Source organism: Emys orbicularis, chromosome 11 (assembly GCF_028017835.1).
Source record: "Emys orbicularis isolate rEmyOrb1 chromosome 11, rEmyOrb1.hap1, whole genome shotgun sequence".
NCBI classification, from domain to species: Eukaryota; Metazoa; Chordata; order Testudines; family Emydidae; genus Emys; species Emys orbicularis.
In genome coordinates, this window is record NC_088693.1 from 36,331,077 (window position 1) to 36,353,767 (window position 22,691).

Consider the following 22,691-nt stretch of genomic DNA (forward strand, 5'->3'; position numbering starts at 1 on the left):
TTTTGGCACAGTTGAGTCTTGGTACCAATTAGCCAGACCCAGGCTCCTTGTGACCACCTGACACACCCGTACCAAGATGCAGTCTCTCACTTGATTTGGAGGATGTAGGGGAAGAGATCCTCTTCTCAGATGAACACTTCAGAGGGGATTTCTCTCACTGTTTGTGAGAATGCTTTCGCTTACCCTCCTCCTTCTGTCAGCTCTGCCCTCTGTGATTCCGGAGTCAGGGAGAACCATGGCAACCCAGGGTCAGACTGGAATCTCATTTTGGCAATGAAAGCAATACATTTTCCTCTAGGAGGAAAAATTTTGTGTGGGGGCCTTTTGATTTCTTCCTCCTCCTGTTGCATATTTAAGACCATAATGGACTGCCTTCCATCCCCCACAAAAAATGGCATCAGTTCTGAGCTCAAATGATATTGCATTATAAAAGCATTAAGTGTAACAGAATTCTATGATATAATTCTGGAGAAAGCAAATTGCTAGGTACATTTACCAATGTTTTAATTTCTTAAGAGTTATATTTTATCTAATGTAAAATTATTTACCTAATACATTTCTACATTTACCTTTCTAAAATTGGCATCTACACCAATCATTCCAGTACATTCCTTTTATATGTGCAGAGACTAGGTGCAGTTCAAATGAAATCAGTTTGTCTTAGAGGACACACCAACTCTGGATCCTACCAAAAAGTGTAGAAACTTATAAATTATTAAACAGACAGCTATTTATAGGAAAATTTCAAAACAGAAGTCTAAAATGTTTTACACTACAATCACAAAAAAAGATTATACCTCCAAAGAGTTAAACTCTAGTGGTAAGTGTAGGAAAGATGTCAGACAATGAATGCATATTGCCAAGAAAGTCTCCATTCTGTCTCATGACATTTGCAGCAACAATAAGTATCCAGCAGTAAAGAGCAGCAGAAGAAAACATTCCATAGCCAAGAGTAAAATAAAAATATGTAAAAGCATGAGAACATTGGAGCTGGCAATGCTTTTCAAAAAATTAACAGGTAGCATTGTTATCAGATAGTTATACTTTTTCTTTTTGTGGGTAATCAGGACCCTTAACTTCTCTGGTTTTCTAGGTGTACTCCCCATCCTACAAGGCTGGGATCTGTTATGAGAATTCTGGTCCAGTTGCAGCTGAAGAATCCATTATAACAAGACTCCTTTTGGTTCAACAGTAAGAAGTATAGTACTGCTGGTAAAGTTTATTTGGGAGCATATCAACTACTGAGTGATTTTAGTGTTTACACTGGTAACTTTCTTATGTGCAGTTAAATCTATGGTGGGACCTCAATGCATGAAACCCTCAGGTCCAGTTGAATACATAGCTTTATTGTGCATTTGGAGTAGTGTAAAAGTAGCTCTTTCAAACTTAGAATGGGCGTGAGATGTGCAAAGGCATAGTCATGCTGATGTTTCGATGGAAGAAATTTCAGCTGAATTTTGCCTGGGACTTCTCCTGAAGTTTCTGTTCCAATATCTACTTCTTGTAGAGTCAGAATACCAATGGAATATTTATGTTGGATACAGTTATTAGAGGACTACCAGCTCCTGATCTGTTCAGAAGCTTGGAGGGAATGCTTATGCTTCTTTGTATTTTCTGCAGCTATTTCTTCCAACTTTTCCTGAAGACTTTAGATCCTATGAACTATGAAGAGCACAAAAAAAAAAAAAAAAAAAAAAAAAAAAAAGTTCCATCTTAACTAAACTGGGGCCTGGCAACTGAGTTGGCTGCAAAGTTCTCATAGCAAAACACTTAGGAATCGACTATTCAAGAAGTGGTGAGTGAAATATTATGAAGCACTGTGAGGATTTCCTCATATTTAAAGGGAACAATACAGCTTTATGGTTATCATAAGAATATAAGAAGGGCCATACTGGGTCAGATCAAAGGTCCATCTAGCCCAGTATCCTGTCTTCTGACAGTGGCCAATGCCAGGTGCTTCAGAGGGAATGAACAGAACAGGCAAACATTGAATGATCCATCCCCTTTCATCCATTCCCAGCTTCTGGGAAACCGAGGCTAGGGACAATCAGAGCAGGTGGGATCCCTATCCATACTGGCCAATAGCCATTGATGGACCTATCCTCCAGGATCATACCGTATTGTTGCTGTGTTGGGAAAAGCATCTTAGAAGCCTCAGATTATCTCTAATGCATTTTGCCTACTGGGTTTCTGAGAAGCCACCATGTTTTTCACAAAGGAAGCTACTGCTTCATTAGTTTTTCAGAATTTTAATTATATGACTGCATTTTCTGACAACTGGCTCTTTTCCCTTTGTCTTGGTTTTCCTACTCTCAAAGATAATGTCTTAAAAAGCAAGGGTAGGCGCAGTCTATGTATCACCTTACTACCAAAGGATGTCTCTGGAAAGGTACTTTATCTTCATGAGATGAAGGGTGCCGTTTTTTTTTTAATAGATAGAGATACTAATTCCAAAATCTGTGTTGGGGACTGGGGAGGGGGGTAGTATCTATTAAAAAGCAGGCCTTGATGGACAAATAGAAATGGAAAATTAAAGATCATGGGTTTCTGGAGATACAGTGTGTGGAATTCTACCATGGCACAGCAATCCTAGCAGCTGAGCCATGGATGAGTATAGCTGGGAAACCACTAGCTTCCCATTACTTATGAAATTATCCAATGTTTTCATTTAACATTTTAGATTTAATCAGCAGTCCCCATTTGGATCCTATGCAGTCTTCAGAGGAGAATATGAGAATATCTTCTTCAAACAAAATTAGAAACAGGTTGTTTCCCTTATTTTGAGACCTCCTTCCTCTACTTTTATGTCGTTAAAGGCACTATCTAGTGTTACAGCATGCTCCTGACTGTCCAGAGATTGTGGTCATGGCACAAACGGATAGTTTCCTCTCCTGAAGAACAGAGCTATTGGAACAGGAAAGAGGGGAAGGAGTCACAGTATCTGTTTTAAGTTTCTTATGAGCCACTGCCCCCTGTCTCAGAAGGGGGAGTTAATCTTATGCTTTTTTTGCAGTGGTGAGGGAGGGACTTTACCTAGATAGGTGGGCAAAGGAAACCCAGAAGAGAAGGTTAGAGTTTCAATGCTCTAATGTTTTCTCAGCTGAGGAGAGGGAGAGAGGAGTTAGAATCTGATATGAGATAATTATTGTGCAAAAATGAACAAAAATTAAAATTCTAAAACAAATAGGTTGGGAGAAGCTGAATTACTAACTTGCTTTGTCTGTGGAAGCAAAGAACATAAACAAACATAAAAAAGAGAGACCCAACAACTAAAAACCAAAGTATTTACAGGAAAGGAACGGATATGCTTGAACTGCTGCTGGTTGCAGATTTAAAACTTTTGGCAGGATTCCAGAGTTTGTGTGGCCTTGTCAGTTTGTTTGATTTTTTCCCAATGTCTGCAAAGACAGAAAGAACTCATGAGTATGAACTCATGTAGATGTCATAAAATAAAATATATGCATGGGAGTTTTGAAAGTACCTAAATGACTTTGGAGTGCAAATCCCAGTGATTAGTGCTCCTAAGTCATATAGGTGCTTATGAAGATACCAATCTATGTTTTTATCATAGCTAGCAGTAAAACAGTAATTCTATTACCCATAAAAATAGATTACTTCTGTTTTAAAAGTATAGTATTCAGAGAGACAATATAGACAGAAGCCAAACCAAAACTGAGACTGAGAAGAAAAGCCAAGCCAAGCCAAAAGAAAGAAAGATTTAGTTCCCAATATAAGCTTTAGAACAGTGGTGGGCAACCTGAGACCTGGCAGGGTAATCCGCTGGTGGGCCACTAGACAGTTTGTTTACCTTTGCACGGCCGCCCGCATCTCCCAGTGGCTGCAGTTCACCATTCCCGGCCAATGGGAGCTGTGGGAAGCGGCGGCCAGCATGTCCCTGCGGCCCGCGCCACTTCCCGCAGCTCCCATTGGCCGGGAACGGCGAACCGTGGCCACTGGGAGCTGCAGGCGGCCATGCAAATATCAACAAACTGTCTGGCGGCCCGCCAGCGGATTACCCTCACAGCCCATGGGCCACAGGTTGCCCATCACTGCTTTAGAAGGTCAGAAGTGGCTGAAAAATGATAGGATTATATTTAAAGTTGTCTTGCCACCTCATCGAGCAGGAATGCTATAAAATCAACATGAGGATTACTGCTGAAAACAAACAGAAGATGCGGAATGAAATGGAACATACAAATGCAGTTTTAATGCGTTATTAAATAACCACAAGGCATCAGGGAAATGTTCACCAGTTGTGAATTTTTGGTCATTTTTAACCCAGAGTACTGTCCTCATTATACATATGACTAACAATGAGTTATGTAGGATGGCCAACTTACAGAAGAGTAAAAATAGGTTATTTAGAAAATATAGTACATACATCAACAATCAGGAAATCCAGCCAGCACCAGGCATTAGTGAAATAGGTTTGAAAACCATAGGCCACCCATTTTAGCACCATTTCCAGAATGAAGATGTAAGTGAAGACCTTATCAGCATATTCTAGCACGGTCTTGATAGCCTTACGCTTTTCAATATATATATCTTCAAAAGCCTGTGAACAAACAAATAGTATTCAAGTTCAGTATTCATAAGCCTTTGCAAGTTACAATTTAGGCTGCATGGGCTGAAGATGAAAAGGAAAAGGTAAATCACTTTCCAATTCAGGATGTTTTCTGAAGGTAGTATTTATCACTGATTACAAAATATATTTTTGAGATTTAAGTCTTTGGTACATGGTGATGGGAGTGATCTACAGCAATCCTCCAAAGGTTTTTAGAAAACTGTCTACTGTCATCCCAGACACAGGCTCTGTGACTCAGACAAGCCAAATCTCAATTCAATGCACAAGGCAGTATTAGACACGAATACCTGCAGCTCACAAAAGTATGTAATAAGTATGTGGCAAGAAGAAATGAGGCACAGTGACCCAATGCTGTATACTGTAACTGACAAATCCCTAACCCTCAAATGACAGCTCATGCAGTGAATAACTATAGGAAATATAAACAGACACTTGTTTCCAGGTGTCTCTTTTTAAAACACAAGGAGGATGCATGATAGAGCAGGGGCGGGCAAACTTTTTGGCCTGAGGGCCGCATTGAGTTTCTGAAATTGTATGGAGGGCCGGTTAGGGGAGGCTGTGCCTCCCCAAACAGCCAGGCATGGCCCAGCCCCCAACCCCTATCTGACCCCCCCCTCCGCTTCTCACCTCCTGATACCCCCCCCGGAGTCCTGCCCCATCCAACCCCCCCCCATTCCCTGACGGTCCCCTGGGGACCCCTGCCCAATCCACCTCCCTGCTCTCTGTCCCAACTGCCCCCGGACTCCCCTGCCCCGTCCAACCCCCCCTCTCCTTCCTGACTGCCCCCCCGGCACTCCTGTCCCATCCAACCACCCCTTCTCCCTGACTGCCCCCGGACACCCTGCCCCTAAGTGCCCCCTGCCGCCCCATCCAACCCCCCTCTCCTTCCTGACTGCCCCCCCAGGACCTCTGCCCCATCCAACCCCCCTGTTCCTCGCCCTCTGACCACCCCAACGCCTATCCACACCGCCGGCCCCTGATCACCCCCTGAACTCCCCTGCCCTCTATCCAACCCTCCCTGCTCCCTTACCGCACTGCCTGGAGCACTGGTGGCTGGCAGCGCAGCTGCAACAGGACAGGCAGCCACGCTGCCACGGCACTGCCCCAGAAGCTCACTGCTCCGCCGCCCAGAGCATTGCGCCGGCGGCGCAGTGAGCTGAGGCTGTGAGGGGCCGGGGGACAGCAGGGGAGGGGCCGGGGGCTAGCCTCCCGGGCCAGGAGCTCAGGGGCCGGACAGGACAGTCCCGCGGGCCACATAGTTTGCCCACCTCTGTGATAGAGTGTCAAAATAAATGAATAGCTTAATGGATTTTTATGAGATTTTGGCTACAAACCTAGAGAACTTTTAAAAAATGTAATCTGGAGAATTTTGCCAGACTAGACTGGGTATGTAGATGTGTAAAAAATAATGGGAGGGTAAATGGCTAATTAAACTGAAACTCATATGTTACCTGTTCAAAGAAATTAGGACAATTACGTAACAGTGGTTTGCCCTTATAAAGCATGGATACGAAGATCTGTTTTTAATATGTGAATAAAAAGTACCCTCTACTAATCAAAGTTACTACTTACACAAATAAAATTTTTCATACAAGAAATTTAATTTGATAGAAATTAAGTGGCCCAGAAGAAGATTTATTAATTTGGTGAGAAGCAAGTTAATGCCCTATACCCTGTTACTGGATGCCTAGCAAGCAGTCATGAAGCCTAGAGACGGCACATCAGAAATATCAATTTTAAATTAAAGAGTCACGGCCTAAGGGAAAGGTTGGGATTATAAGAAATACGCATCTGTGTAATCTGTATCACAGGCACTGAAAGTTCACAGGGATTCCTTGTCTCAGGTTGCTACACCATTTTGGGATTTTTTTTAAAGTGTTTGCAAGCATTGTTCCTTAAAAAAAAAAAAAAAGTCGTCTTGTTGCTGTCTAGTCAACCACCAAAATCAAGTGGTTCATCTGTCACCCTCCCATGTCTACCCATGGACTCCTGCTCCTAAATGGAAACAGACAGCCTGGACCCCATTAGTCCTATTCTCTAAAACCAGCTCCCCATCCATGCACTCATCTGCAGTTTCTTATACCAAAAACTCTCCTCCCCTTTCCTTCATTTTGCAGTCCAACTGTTCCTCCCACCTGCTGTCTACCAATGTGACACAATGTCCTCAACTGCTGATGTTTTTGCTACTACAACATTACCCCAGAATTCTGCGTGTGCAGTGGCAGGGGGTAGGCAGAGCTGAAGGTAATATGACAAATTAAAAGGCAGCAAATATAAAGAACATGTTAAAATCTATGAGCTCTCTCTATGCAATAAAAGACACCCAGAAGGCTTGGGGAGAGAGAGAGGAATTTGGCTGGAGGAATCTATACAGGAGTATGGTCCAAGAACCTTGATAAGAGTTATTACGTGTCATTTTAGATTTGTTTTCTTTTTCATCTGATCAAACCTTTACAAAATCTGGGTTTGACCACCACTTCCATTTCCCCATAAAATAATAAAAGCTACATTGTGGCTGGCCCCGCAGAGGTGCACAAGGAGGGAAAGAGCGTTACACACATAGGGCAGCCACATCTCTGCTACTGTATTCTCAGCAACCAAGGACAGGGCTGACAGAGACTCCAAAGGGGATATGGCTAGATACCGACTAAGAAAAAGAAAGCGGTCTAGTGAAGGTATGAATCCATACATATGTACAGGTGTTACAGCCTCTATTTTTGTGTGTATTTTCCCCAATGCTCCTGCAAGTATTCTGTCTGAGCTAGCCAGAATGTTGAAAGAGAACTTCCACTCACTCACAATCTGACCCCAATACAAGCTCTGGCCAGAACAGTGTGAAGAACTAATCTCTACTAATGGTAGGATAAAGGAATTCTGGGTGTCCCCATATGGCATTCCAGATATGTGACATTTTTTATTAAAATATTTTTTTAAATAATTTTTTCCTAGTGGAAAAAAAAAAGCTGTGTATACATCTCTCTTTGATTAACCATTCTTCTAAAGGGTGTTTTCTCTCAGAAATAATATGCCTGTTACACATTTCACTTACCAGAGCACCACTGCTGAGGAGAATCATGAAGACAATGAAGGTTTCAAACCAGTTGTGTTCTACTATCTTATAGCAGGTTTTTCGAAGATTCCACCAGATTTTTCCTTTCTTATCTTCTAGGCTGACTTGACAGAACTTGAATTTTCGTACACAGCCTAATCATCAGGACAATAAATTATGACAAATCAATTTGTGATATTATTCTGAAATAGTAAATCAATGCTGACAAATTAAATTTTGATACTAAGTTTCTGCTAGCCTCCTGACTCTACATCAACCCGGGAATCAGAAGCAATGATATAGTTGAGCTCACTTTCATTTACAACTTTTTTATAAAATGTACATACAGAACCAGAAAACAAACTGCAGCTACCAGAAGGCAGAGACTAAGGACTGATCCTGTAGACATTTATACATGAGTAACTTCACTCATATGAATATGTTCCACGTGTGTGTTTTTGTAGGATTGGTCCCTAAGAAAACATAACAGTGTTTTTCATTAGAACAGTGTAATTATGTACTAGGATATTGTAAAATGGTCACTGTCTAGTAATTTGGACTCAAAATGTAGCTTTTGGGGGTGGGGGGGGAGAGAATCAAGTTTCAGTATAGCCTAATATGAAAATAAGTTTCCTTTTGTGGAAATATTTTCTCTACTGAAAAATTAGAGTAGGAAATAAATTAGATATTTTTAAAATGCTGTTTTAATGATACACCTGCGGCCCGATATAACATGAATTCGGATATAACGCGGTAAAGCAGCGCTCCGGGGGGGGGGCGGGGCTGCGCACTCCGGCAGATCAAAACAAGTTCGATATAACGCGGTTTCACCTATAACGCAGTAAGATTTTTTGGCTCCCGAGGACAGCGTTATATCGAGGTAGAGGTGTATCTACTAAGTTTAAGAACTAGATCCTACAAAGACTTACCAGTTGTAGTGCTTACTACTGTGAGTAGTTCCATAGGCAGATTACGCAACAGCAGCAAATAGTGTAGTAAGTGTTTTGCACCATTTATCCCATCGAACCCAATTCTGCAAATATTTACTCACATAAGTAATCCCACTGGATAGATTGAAGTTATGTATGGCACAAGTCACGGCAGGATTTGACTTTTAATTGATAAACTTTTATTTCAAAAATGATTTTACCTTGATAGTTCCCCTTTCAATTTCTATGAACCTTTTTCCAAGAGGTTTGCTTGAATGCTACAATTTGTAAATAAAAATTTTGTTGTACACACGCGCACATGCGCATGCACAAACACAAAATAATAGTGACATTCAATAATACATTTTTCAGTGGGGGGAAAAAACAGAATTTATACACACGCTAATTATGGTTTCTCCACATCAGAAAATCTCAGCAAGCTGGATGATTAAAATATTCAGTTCCTGTCAGAAATATTTAACAAACTCCTGCATAATACACCTTGTTGCAGACATCAAAGTTAAATGCTGACTGGTGTGAAATATCAGCACCATAGCTATCTTTTTTGGCATTGTTCTTTTTCTTTTTTAAATCCTATTACTTTTGACACCAACTTTGAAACTTTTGATGCCCTTCCTTGGTGATTTGGAGTTATATTTCTGTTCATTTTTTTCCTTATGCAAGTTGTCCCATTGATTTTGTTCCTTTGTTGTTGTTTTTTCCTCCCAATTTGGAAAACACTATTATGTTTTCCTTTTTCTCCTACTGAAATAAAAATTAATAAGACTGGGCTATTTTACTTGCCTGATTGTAAATCATCACCAGTGGTGTCAGCCTAAATGTGCTCTGAGAACGGTATTCACTAATTTTATGCAGACACAGCACTGAAACCACATTTTGGTGCACCCCCCTTTCCACATCTCCCAGTCATCTCCCAGGATGAAAAAATAATTGAGATAGCAAAAGGTATTCCAGATTTCTAATCAAAAGTAACACAATAGGAATCAGCCTCTGAATTCATTCAGGAAGAGCATTTCTGAAAACTGGAAATCTGTTTATTACATGTCAGAAAATTATCATTTAGTGAATTTGAGAGAAACTCCTCTCCCTTTCGCACATTCCTCCATGCACTTCTATATAAGGAGAGGCCTGCTCTGACTCGCTCCTCTACACATCATCAGGGAGTTAGGGTATCATTCTTTTTAGTCCAATCAAACATCTCTTACTTTCCTCCCCCTCTGATGGGGGGTGGGGGGGAGGGGGGAGAGAAGGGTATCTGAAATGTTGACCAGATACATTATTGCCAATCTCAAGTGTTCCAAAATCATGAGTCAGGCCTCAAACATAATGAGAGTTGATTAAATATCATGAGATTTTTAAAAATAATACATTTGGGGTTCATTTTGTGTCTTCTGGTTTCTGAGTCTTTTGGGCACACTCAAGCATTCTGCTGCATCTATGAGGGCTAGAAACTTAAAAAAAGGGAAAAAAAGAAAGAAAGCTGAGATTTCCTGTTAATAATATGACTTAAGGAGCAGGGCGGGGCTTTAAGAAAAACATCAAATATCACAAGAACGGATAACACTGAAGATATCACAACATTCATGCCAGAACAATCTTGAGGCAGAACTAAACAGATATCTATACATAAAAAGAAAACCTACACAGGCAAGCTAAACTGATATGAAACAGGTTTAAATTGATTTAAGAGTGTTTCCAGATACAAATTTCCACTGATTTAATGAAGTAGTTTGAAATGCAGCTGATACTGGCCAGTGTCATACACAGGATATTGGACTAGAACCACTGGTCCAATCCCACATGGCAATGTCCGTCGTGGGTTTGGTGGGGTGTTGTTTTTTTTTGTTCAAACATACCACTTGTAGAGCTGTCAAAGTGATCTAAAGAATGTGTACTTTGAGATTTTGGAAATTTGTCTGCCAAGTGTGCTACCCATACCGCAAGGCTTGCTACCATAGTGAGTACGCAAGGGTCTAGAGTGGAAACAGGGTTAACTTTCAGAACGTTCTTTGTACTTACCTGTTCCACAAAGGACAATTCGGATGCCATCTGAGAATGACACCTAATGCATTGCATTGCATCAGGAGTGTGGTTCCATGACCTCAAAAAGTGATTCTGAGAAGCCCACTCAGGGGATGAAGCCAATGCATGGCACTAGCAATCCTAGCTTTGGAAATAATAGGTTATGGATGACCTCTGCCAGGGAATGATCAATGCAATGAAATTTTGGATCTTTGCAATTCTTTGCTATGTTGGTAAAATTATGGCCAGAGCTATGTCTGTTTTGACCCATGGGTGAGCAATTCTCTGCATTGGGTTCAGAAGCTCTTCTTGATTTTGAAGAACTGGTGGGCATGAGTCCTTTCCATCAGCTTTCCAGTCGTGAGTGGTCAGCTTCTCTGGGCAGGACACTAATTAGCTTATTGTCTATGCAAGAATATAGGTATCTAATTTATGACCTGTACCTTGCTGTGACTACTGCTAGTTGTTACTTAAAATTCTGAGTGCAGAAAGGGTGGATCGAAAGGAAGAGTCTTGGGCAGAAATTGTGACCTCTTGTACACAAATGCTTGTTTTGTCTTTGTCATGATGAGGATATTGTTGGTTTGGAGAAAAATTTATCTAGGTTTCCTTGGAAGCTTCTGCTTCAGATTTCTCCCTCTGCCATGGTAATAGTGTCTTCCTGGATACCCTTGCTGCTAGTAGCGACCAGTAGATTGCTATGCTGGCTTTGATAGTGAGGTCTGAGGCTCTCCGTATTCTCAGCTACTAACTTATCTGAAGTTTCCCCAAACTGCTCTTTCTGATCTGTGCATTTGGATATATAAGGTATCTGTTTATGATGACTGATTGCTACTCATGGGTGTCACATGGCTTCCTTGCAGCCATCAAGTTAAAAGCCATTGCTCTTGTCACAAATCACATCAAGGGTTTGATCAGGAAAGAGCCCAAGATGTCTCAAGGATCATACTGCTAGACGATGAGCTACTTGCTTGCTACTGAGTAGACTTTCCTTACTAAATAAATGAAAAACCTTTGGTCTGAATGGTGATAGCTGCAACTTTGAAACTGCTGTGTAGTAGGTCATCACTCTTATGATTTATGGGGTCTTTTGGAAGGAATTTTCCTTCTGAAGGTGTTTCACTGGTGAAGCTACTGCTGCACCAAACTTAGGCTCCCAGATCTTATGAAATTTCTTTGCTTTCATATCACATTTTAGTTTAACACTTGGTTTTAATCAGGTGTCCTTTAGAATGCATCTGCTAGAAACTATGTATTTAATATTGCTTGAAAGGGAAGGCATTTAACTAATATTAGTAAGTTCCTTGTAAGCCACTGGCACCCTGTCCTGGGAAAGTCCTGCAGTTTCCTTCTCTCCTAATGGTGCATGGGTGGTAGTTCCTCTGGCTGTTTACACAGAGGGGAGATAGCATGTTATTCATCCTGGCCTGGGGACCATACCACCACAGTGGGGTACTGGTACAAATACTTCAGTTGTGGAAGTAGCTTGCTAGATGTCCCTAGGAGCCTAAAAGGTTGCCTAACCTGCTCCCCCAGGCTGGCAAGCACCCAAGTAAATACTGCAGATGCAACCTAGTACCACTCAGGGCTTTACTCCGTAACTCAGGGGGCCTTTTGAACATTGGAAGGGATTTCCCATTTACTCCTCTAATGGTGCAGTTCTGTGGGGTGTGGGATCCTCATGAGCCTCTGTTCTGGTCACAGGCTGCCTGACATGCTCCTTATGCTTTAGTGTGAAGCCAGTCTGTGGAGTAGGGGAAGGGTGGAGAGAAAGACCCTTTCCCAGCCTTTCAAACTCAAAGCCCCCTTCCCTGAAAAAAAAAGATTACAGTTTATGATCAAAAGACACAATTCCCATTCTGCTGCTGCCTGAAAACTGAGTCTCTTTACCTGGCAGAGCAAGGTTCTTGGGCTGAAACTCAGATAGGCACAATTCCCATTACACTACTGGCTGAGAGAATGCTGCACAGGAGTAACAGGCTACTCTGCATGCCCACACATGCTGCAGGGTGGAGGAGGGGCTGAACCACTGATTTTCACCCCACCTGTTAATTAACAACACTAATTGCTGCCTTGTGAAGAACACATGTGCTGGGGTTTGGCAAGACTTACCCCTCAGCATCATGAGAATCCTCCGATTCATAGTGGGAGGAAAGGGAGTTGAGTAGGAGAACTACTTCTTCCCCCAAGAGCTGAGGACCCACTTCAGTATCCAGGAGGGTGGGTTTGGGTCCTTTCAGGGGTTCTCTCCCCCCTCCAGCCCAAGTTTGAGCTGAAGGGAGGGCTTAGTCCTGGATTCCCCCACAAAAACCGTGGACCTCCTCTGAACTTTAAAGGTTGGTGGCGCTGTCATTAGATGAATGAAGAGAGAAGTTGTGCAACAGCAGATGGATGAAAGCCACAGGTAAGAGGTAAATGGACAAGGGGGAGGGGAGCAGGTTTTGAAAAATGCTGTGAAGGTATGTTTGCAGCAGATTCCCTGCTAGACTGCCAGTGTCTGTGGCCCTACCCTGCTATGGAAGGGGAAGAAGGTGGCCAGGCTCCGGCTCTGGGAGGATCTGCAGCCTCTCCCTCTTTGGCCTCCTTGATTCCCATAGTGTTAGTTTTTAGTATTCTCATAGTTCCCGCTGTTTGCCAGAAGCTGGGAATGGGCGACAGGGGATGGATCACTTGATGATTACCTGTTCTGTTCATTCCCTCTGGGGCACCTAGCATTGGTCACTGTAAAAAGACAGGATAGATGGACCTTTGGTCTGACCCAGTATGGCCGTTTTTATGTTCTTATAGTGCCTTTCCCTTCAGTTTATCAATTATACAGCTGTTAAAAATGCCATCCTCATCTGTAGATGACCCCACAAGTCTCCCCTCTTTGAACCTTTCTGCTGCTTCTTCATACCCTACTGTATCAACTTTTTGTCCTTGCCTTTGAAAGATATGCAGCACCAACTCACACATCTTGGATCCTGTTTCTTATTGTGTCCCCCTCACTCCCTCCTCTCCAACAACACCAGCCTTGCCACTTTCTCTCTCTCACTCACTCACAGCCTTGTGTCTTCCTCCGTGTAGCCCCTCTACATGAAATAATAATCCTAGTGTGCAAGGCCCCGACTCTCTCCTCATTCAAATGCCTCCAAAAGACTCACTACTTCCATGAGGCCCACAAACGTTAACCCTTAGAGAAAATTATCAAGGCTAAGACTGACATCTCAAGACTAGGCAAGGTAAAAAGACTGAGGAAACCCCTTTCCTCCAGTTTAAAAACTATCTTCTGGGTCTACCAGTGCATCGTAACTTATCTGTCTTTTGGAATAGAAACTTCTTAGGGCAAAGACTTTTTTGCCTTGTACAGCAATAAGCATATTGCCGGCACTTAAGTTATAGATTTCATAACTTGGAACACTTATTAATCTCAAAATAAAGGAAAAGTGTTCTACAGGATTTAACAAATAGTTGTAAATTGCGCCTTTAATACACCCTATGATAATTATTTAATCTGTATATACACCTCTAACTCGATATAACACTGTCCTCGGGAGCCAAAAAAATCTTACCGTGTTATAGGTGAAACTGCGTTATATCGAACTTGATTTGATCCGCCGGAGCGCGCAGCCCCACTCCCCCGGAGCACTGCTTTACCGCATTATATCCGAATTCGTGTTATATCAGGTCGGGTTATATTGGGGTAGAGGTGTAGTTTTTATTGATTTATATTGTCTTACTGGTTCTACCCAAGACAAGTTTGGGAAAATATACTAATTTCCCAAATAAATATGATGAGAAAAATAATAAATATTCTGATTAGAACAAAAGTAAACTTTTCATGAAATATAGGTTTGTAAGAACCATCTGTGGTAATATTTCCCAGATAGTGCTCCTGACCCGGTTGCAGAAAGGTTCTAGATAATAGGGCTGGTGTGGAGAGGAGGCCGTGGAGTGTGTGTGTGTTTGTGTGTGTGTGTGTGGAGTTGGATAGTGAGCATGGGCCCAGCTTCCTGCTCTGAGCTTAGGGTCCCTGCATGGGGTCACAATGCCTATGATTTTTGCCCACCCAGTTTGGACCCTGAGTGTGTTGCAAAAGAAGACAAAACGCAGTTGGTGGGTTACCTTAGTAAAACGTTTGGGAACCACTGATCTGTATAGTCCACTTCCAGCTTGGAAAGCTCTGTTTTCATTATGAGGCCTGAAGGATTTAGTTGTGCGAATTTCATATTCTAGCAGAGCCCAAGAGCTTTCATGCCCACTTGGTCACTAGCACTCTTCCCATTCTTTTTAAGAGATTAGTCAAACATAAAGTATCTTAAACCATTTTAATGACCCCAGAGGTAAAATCCTAGCTCTCCCTGGAGTGTCATTAGTTCCCATGATGATCTGTTACACAGAGATAGAGCCCTACCAAATTCACAGTCCATTTCACGGTCATAGGATTTAAAAAATTGTAAATTTCATGATTTTAGATATTTAAATCTGAAATTTTATGGTGTAGTAATTGTAGGGATCCTGGTCCTAAAAGGAGTTGTGTGTGTGTGTGCGTGTGTGTGTGTGGGGTGTCACAAGGTTATTATGGGGGGGAGAGGTTGCAGTATTGTTACATTTACTTATGCACTGCTGCTGATGGCGGCGCTGCCTTCAGAGCTGGGCGGCCAAAGAGATTTGGCTGCTGGCTGGGAACCCAGCTCTGAAGGCAGAACCACTGCCAGCAACAGTGCCAAGGTAAGGATGGCATGGTAGGGTATTGCCACCCTTTCTTCGGCACTGCTGCCTTCAGAGCAGGGCCCTCAGTCAGCAGCTGACCCTCTCTGGCCACCCAGCTCTGACGACAGCAGCGCAGAAATAAGGGTGGCATGGTATGGTATGGTATTGCTGCCTTCAGAGCTAGGCACAGCAGGGCCAATCAGAGGGGGGGGGCCAGGAGGGCCATTTGGCCTGGTCCTCAAGCTCAAAGGGGGCCTCACATTTAGACACCTGAATTGCATATTTTTGTCAGTTTTCCTGCATCAATGGCTTCAGGTGAACGCACCTTCAACATGTTGAAGCAGGTAAAGAACTATTACCGTTCAACTATGGGTCAAGAACGTTTGAATGGGCTCACCATGCTTAATATCAACTGTGACATTGCACGAAAGCTAGATTTTTCCTCAATAATTAGTGCATCTGCACAGAAAAAGGCTAGAAAAGCATTTGTTAAATAAAAATTATTCAAATTATGTCTCTCTTTTTTTTGGTGCCTTATTTTGTTTTCATGTATTGTCATTTTTTAATTTTATTATGGCTAGGGCCTCAAAAGCTGGAAGTGGCCCGAGCCTCTCTGGACCTCTGAGAGGGCCTGGCACTTAGCCAACAGCCGCCGCTCTCTGGCTCTGAAGGCAGCGAAGAAGGGTAGAAATACTGCAACCCCCTTTACAATAACTTTGCAACCTCCCTGCAACTTCCTTTGGGTGAGACCCGCTAGTGAGAGAAATGCTGGTCTCTACACTATACATATTTCATGGGAGAGTAAAAGCACACAAAAGACCAGATTTCACAGGGGGAGACCAGATTTCACGATCCGTGATGCATTTTTCATGGCTGTAAATTTGGTAGGGCCCTACACATAGACTATATTGTATTTCATCAGCTCACATAAAAATACTACATACTCCTGCAACTTTTACTGAAATGACCAAGAGCATATACTTTATAGCCCCAATAATCTCATCTTGAGTTATTCAAAATGCCTAGTTAACTAAAAGTTGGTCACATCATTGACAGCAATGCACATCATGCATTTAGATAAAATGTATTTGTAATAAAATGTGAAATACTCAAAAATTTAGTGGGTTTTTTGCATTTCATTAAGAATTTGAAAATGGTCCTGAGTTGCAAAAATATTTATATTTGTAATTTTTTCTTCTTGAAAGTGGGTTTATTTTCACATGAAAGTGAGAACATTTCTAAGTTACAAGGGATCTAATCGGAGCCAAATGTGGATTTGAAGTTCTAATTTAAAAGCTTCAAAGTTGTTATGAAACATTTGAATTTTGTAGAAAAATAGAAGTGCAAAAATTGTCCAAAGTGAAATGGTGAAAACTTACATCGAACTTTCAAACTTTTTGGAAAACTAGGACTAGGCTGTATGGATTTTGCCCTTTATGTTTGTAAAAATGCGGATAATGATAGTAACCTTTATAAAGTGCTTTGAGCTCTACTGATAAAAGCTCTATATAAGAATTCCATATTTTTATCAGATTTTGCACATTGTTAAGCAGTGTGTACATTTATGGTGCTATACAACTGAAATTCCAAAATATCACTTTTTTGACATCTCAAAATTTCTGAATGTTCAGATTTTCCTAAATTGGCCCTTTGAAGTTTATGCAGGATATGAGTGTGTGGGCAGGTTTCTTTGCAGGAAAGCAGGCTGAGAGGCTTGATCCTGCAGTTTTTACTCATGAGAGTACTCCATTTGACATCAAACGCACTACTTACATGAGTGAGAGTTTGCAGAATTAGATCTCTTATTCGTTACAAAATTTAAAGTCTTAGGCCTTGATCCTGGAAAGACTTGTGCATATGCTTAACTTTATATGCCAGGAACACTCTCATTGAGTTCAATGCGACTGTTAACAATGTGTAAATTTAAGTATAGGTATAAGTTATTGTAGGGTCAGGGCCTTAGGTTGCTTATACTTTTAGAATATCCTATTACACTGTTCTACAGCCAAAATGCTTCTGAAATAAATGTAGTCAAACTTTACTAATTCTGGGTCACTGAGAACGAAAATGATGTTTAAAATTGTTGATTGGCTCTAGTTTTCAAGATATGCTATTGGGTCAGTATATACGACTCTTGACTTGGAAATGGCGGAGGATAAGTGAGTTATTAAGGGAAGGGATCTCAATTTAAACCAGAAATGACTAAAATACATCTTTGACTGGATCTATGAATAAATCTATGACTGGGTTTGGACAGTACTTGCTTTTTAGGCAAAACAATGAATGATGCAATCTGAAGCTGGTATTGCATCATACATGATATGAATTGCATCATGTTATTCCTAGAAGTCATGGATGATGCAATCATAACGAAGCTTACATCACTCTGCTGAACAAATTGCCCTATATCAGCTCTAGAAATCATACAGTGTCGTGCTCTCTTATTTGTCAGTGTTTGATTTTGCAAAGGGACACATTTCTGTTTAGCCAAAGTGAGCAGAGATGCCTCGTACTTGTGTGAACAGTGCAGATAACTTCTGCTATGTTTGTGGTGAAGTGACTTTTGTATCACAAAAGCGCAGTATAACCACTATGGTTAAGAAAGCCTATCACCTTTATTTTGGCTGCAAAATCGGAGATCAGGACAAGAGGTGGGCCCCACACATATGCTGCAACACTTGTGCAACAAATCTTCGCCAGTGGTTGAACAGGAAAAGGAACTCTATGCCTTTTGCAGTGCCAATGATTTGGAGAGAGCCAACAGATCATACCAGCAATTGTTACTTCTGCATGGTGCCTCCAGTTGGGAAAGGTGTGTCAAAGAAGAAAAAGTGGACTGTGCATTATCCAAACATTCCATCAGCTATACCCCACGGAGAAGAACTGCCGGTTCCTGATGCACCAGAATCATTCTCACTTGAGTCAGACGAGGAAGAGGATGAAACTTCTGGTCCTGAACCATCAATGTCGCAGGACCCACATTTTCTCCCATCCTCCTCCTCTGAACCACACCTCATAACACAAGGTGAACTGAATGACCTTGTCAGGGATTTGGAACTACCCAAGAGTAAGGCAGAGCTGTTGGGCTCCAGACTACAGCAGTGGAATCTCCTGGCAGGTGATGTTAGGGTTTCCATGTTCCGTGACCATCAAAAGGATCTTGTCCCATTCTTCTTCATGGAAGGTGATCTTGTAGCCTGCAACAACATCGATGGTGTGATGGCAGCCCTCAACATCGTTCACGATCCAGATGAGTGGAGACTGTTCATTGATTCATCGAAGACGAGTCTTAAAGCTGTTTTACTGCATAATGGCAATGTTTTGCCATCAATTCCAGTTGGTCATGCAGTCCATATGAAGGAAGCCTATGACAACATGAAACAACTTTTGAGGTGCATAAACTATGACCAACATCAGTGGCAGCTTTGTGGCGATTTGAAGGTTGTTGCTCTCTTGCTTGGTCTGCAGACTGGATACACAAAGTACTGCTGTTTTCTCTGCGAATGGGATAGTCGTGCAAGAGATTCCCACTACATCAAGAAAGACTGGCCACTCCGACAGTCATTGGAGCCTGGGAGGAAAAGTGTTCAGCATCCACCACTTGTTGAATCAAGGAAGATTTTGTTACCACCCTTACACATCAAGCTGGGTCTGATGAAGAACTTTGTCCAGGCCATTGACAAAACACAAGCAGTTTTCAAGTACCTCCGTGGAAAATTTCCAAGGTTAAGTGAAGCTAAGATAAAGGAAGGTGTCTTTGTTGGTCCTCAGATTCGTGAACTTCTTCGAGATGATGCATTTGACCATGCACTGCGTGGCAAGGAAAAGACGGCATGGAAAGCCTTCCAGTTAGTGGCAATAAATTTTCTCGGAAACAACAAGGCAGACAACTACAGGTTGTTGGTGGAAAACCTCCTCAAGGCATACAAAAGCCTTGGTTGCAACATGTCACTAAAGATACATTTTTTGCACTCTCATCTAGATTTTTTTCCACCAAACTGCGGAGCAGTGAGCGACGAGCACCGCGAGCGATTTCACCAGGACATTGCAACAATGGAGAAACGCTATCACGGCAAATGGAGCCCATCAATGCTTGCAGACTATTGCTGGACAGTGACAAGAGATGCTCCATTTAATGAATACAAGAGACAAGCCAAGAAGCGCCGAGTAGACACTGAATAGGACTAAACTATGTACAGAATAGTTTTTTGCCTTTTGTTTCATAATAAATTTTATTTATATAACCCTTTTGCTGATTTTTAAAGTGTTACATAAACAGGACAGGTGAAATATTATCATGTAAAGCAACCATAAACACATGAAAAGACCTAGGTTTACAATTTATGATTAAAACTCTACTATCTACACAATATACATAGACATAAAATGTAAAAACTTAAATATCTTAGAAACAGTAGCCGATCAGTTGTTTTAATTGTCATATTTGAATTCAGCGCATCAAAATACATAATAAATAGCACATTTTATCTCTGAAGCAGACGACTTCTCAAAAATTGTAGACCAGTGTTACCAGCAGACGGCCCACAATAGAACCCTCTTTATTTTGGGGTTCGAGTCTACAATCCCTTGTCATCTAGCCTAATTTAAGCCTGGACTATATAACTATAGCAGCCTGCACTAATGGGAATTGATAAACCAAAATGTTCTTTCCATACCTTCTGTAAAACAGGCCTTTGGTTCTAGTGCTTCTTCTGATTCAATATCTGCTTTTTCTTCTCCAAGGAAAGTTATATCAATTGTACTACCTTCAGATGAGCTGTAAATATTTAATTTCTGCAAATGAAAGCCCAGAATATAGATTTTATATTTATCAGTATATTTATTTTGAATTGTAATTAATATTAAGCATGCAACACTATGTGCAAGGAATAACAAACATTGGTATATGTGGCCAAAGATACATTCCCCCCCCCCAACACAGTCAGCACTCCACAAGTGTACAAACGATGCATCTTTATATCTGTAAACCGTAGGGCATGCTATTTTAGTTATCACATGGAATTATAAAATGTTTGGAGTAAAAATAGTAAGGAATTTTTTTTTTTTTTTTTTTACCAAACTCTGGATTTTTACTAAGTGGCCTTTCTGATATGAAATCCATTTGAGATTGGTCATTTGCTATTGTTTTCTTACTATATTTTTCTATTACATTTTGTATCAGTACAAATTACACTGTGCACTTCAGGATCATTTAGGAACCAAAAGATAGCAGCTTTCATCATACCAGCCTCTTCAACCATAACACTGAAGATCCTGATGGTAGACTCTTTCAGGTTGCCAACCATCAGGATAAAATTGTTCTCCAGAAAAATCTGGTATTTTAAAAAAGTTTTTGTTGTTGTTATTGTTTTGGTTTTTTTTCTGGCAGGAGCCATTTTAAAAAAAAGTTTCTATAATATAAAAGGAAAAAATTAAATATATGATTTTTTACTCTAGATTTTCTGCTATTTCTTGAACATCTGGCTGATGCAGCTAAATAGTTCTGATTTATGTGACAAAAGATTTATAAATGGATTAGAATTACCATTGACCTCTCCATTTTATAGAAGATACTATGTCAATTTGCCTTAATACTGTAAATGAGGTCACAAAATTAGAAACAGCACAATTTCCCCCAGTGGAAACACTTTATATTGGGCATGCAGACATGTAATTTGGTCACTAAGATAAGCAACGTATAAAACTGAAATTAAGCTTCAATAATATTAAAAGAGTATTTTAATTATTTAAATTATTCTCCCACTCTGACTATAATACAGATTATATTGTGACTGGCACATCTGTTTTTTCCAGCACTATGACCAAACCAAAAGAAGCCGCACAGAAAGATTTGCACAAATAGAAAAATATGAATTGACAATTCTTAATTTAAAAACTTTTCATAACCTGCAATCATTGACATGTAAACATATATTACGCTTTTTCAACAATACCTTTCAGATTTCTGAAATTTCAAAAAGGAAAAAAAAAGCATGTTAATTTAATTTCAATAGCCATTATTTTACACTCTCTGTTACTAATGCAAGTGTGTTTTCCTGTGCATTTTGAAACTACTTGTTACTCTGGTGCTCATACGTGCCCTGTCAACATACAGATATATATGTATCAATATATTTCTTATATAGATATATAAAAAATAAATAAATATATTTAGAACAGCTAACACACAATTATAGTAGTACTAAATGAAACTATAATATAAAGAAATGTCTGAATTTGGTGTTCCCCATTATTGCACGATCACTTGTCCAAACTAATCAAAGTCTGCATCCTGATAATTTAAAAAAGCATGGAAATGTACTGTATAGTTAACCTGAGACAAGTTTGAGTACCAAACTAAATCAAAGTAGTTTTCATCACATCATTCTCTGGCTTATTACAATGTTATTACCATGTAGTATATAACATCAGTAATGGCTGCACTGATACATAGCTAAATGTATGTAGGGAATGATGTAAGCATACTTAGTACAACAAAAAGTCAATTGTATGGAACTAATATTAATGAATGTATGTGGACTTGTATCATTAAGAGAAACTTTCTATACCTCAGTAGTGCCAACAGAAGAGTTAGAGGCATTATTCCAATTAATGGCAATTTTTAAAAAAATGTCATGTGTGAAAGCAGAAGTAGCAAGCAAATTATATTTATACATTAATTCAAACAAACTATGGTGATAGTATAATCTCCAGGAATTGAAGGATAGTTATGTTTTTAACAGATGTAATTAAGTTACAATATTAGATTATTTAATTGTCAACATCTGGATTCACATAAAAATGTGAGTTGCTCAGAGAGTAGAATGTTATTTTAATTCTGTGTCTAGGGTATGTTCAGTAGAATACTGATTTTATGAAGATGTAAGGGATACCCCAAATCTTTGTAAATATATTGTTTTTCTATAGCTGGGAAAAGTAACTTTGCTGTATTTGTGAGAGAAGATATGAAGAACTTAATGACAAGGTGTAAGGCAAGCTATTGTGATAACATTTAACAACATAATTGAACCAGTTATTTCCTAATTTACTATTTATATACAATCTGAATATCTGGAATATTGCCTCTAAGCTATTAATATTTATATATAATGTAGTATAGGTGCCTATTTCAAATTTTTGTAAGAGTATTAATTAAAAAAATTGCAAGCAAGCAGCATTAATATAAACTTTTTGCCCACAACATTTCTGAAACTGAAGAAAATACTGTTTCTTTATACTACAGTATTATATTAAGCTTTTGCTTTCATCATTCCATCATGGATAGCATTTATATAGCAAAATGCTGCAGCAATGGAAGGGAAAATCAAAATTATGAATGGGATTATAAAACTAATTAAAAGTCTTCAAAAGTACTGATTTATTATTTTTAAAA

General features: G+C 40.2%; 1 protein-coding gene across 12 annotated transcripts in view; it reads right to left on the reverse strand.

The window, feature by feature from the left end:
- The window catches only part of LOC135885529 (sodium channel protein type 2 subunit alpha-like), a 165,932-nt gene that overhangs the window by 27,530 nt on the left and 115,711 nt on the right, over window positions 1-22,691 (reverse strand). For all 12 annotated transcript variants that reach the window (XM_065413270.1, XM_065413276.1, XM_065413275.1 and 9 more), the window contains 3 exons: window positions 19,975-20,092; window positions 7,635-7,789; window positions 4,382-4,555 (listed from right to left, as the gene is read on the reverse strand). In XM_065413270.1, coding sequence (XP_065269342.1) covers window positions 4,382-4,555; window positions 7,635-7,789; window positions 19,975-20,092 — 447 coding nt within the window. The remainder of the gene's footprint in view (window positions 1-4,381; window positions 4,556-7,634; window positions 7,790-19,974; window positions 20,093-22,691) is intronic.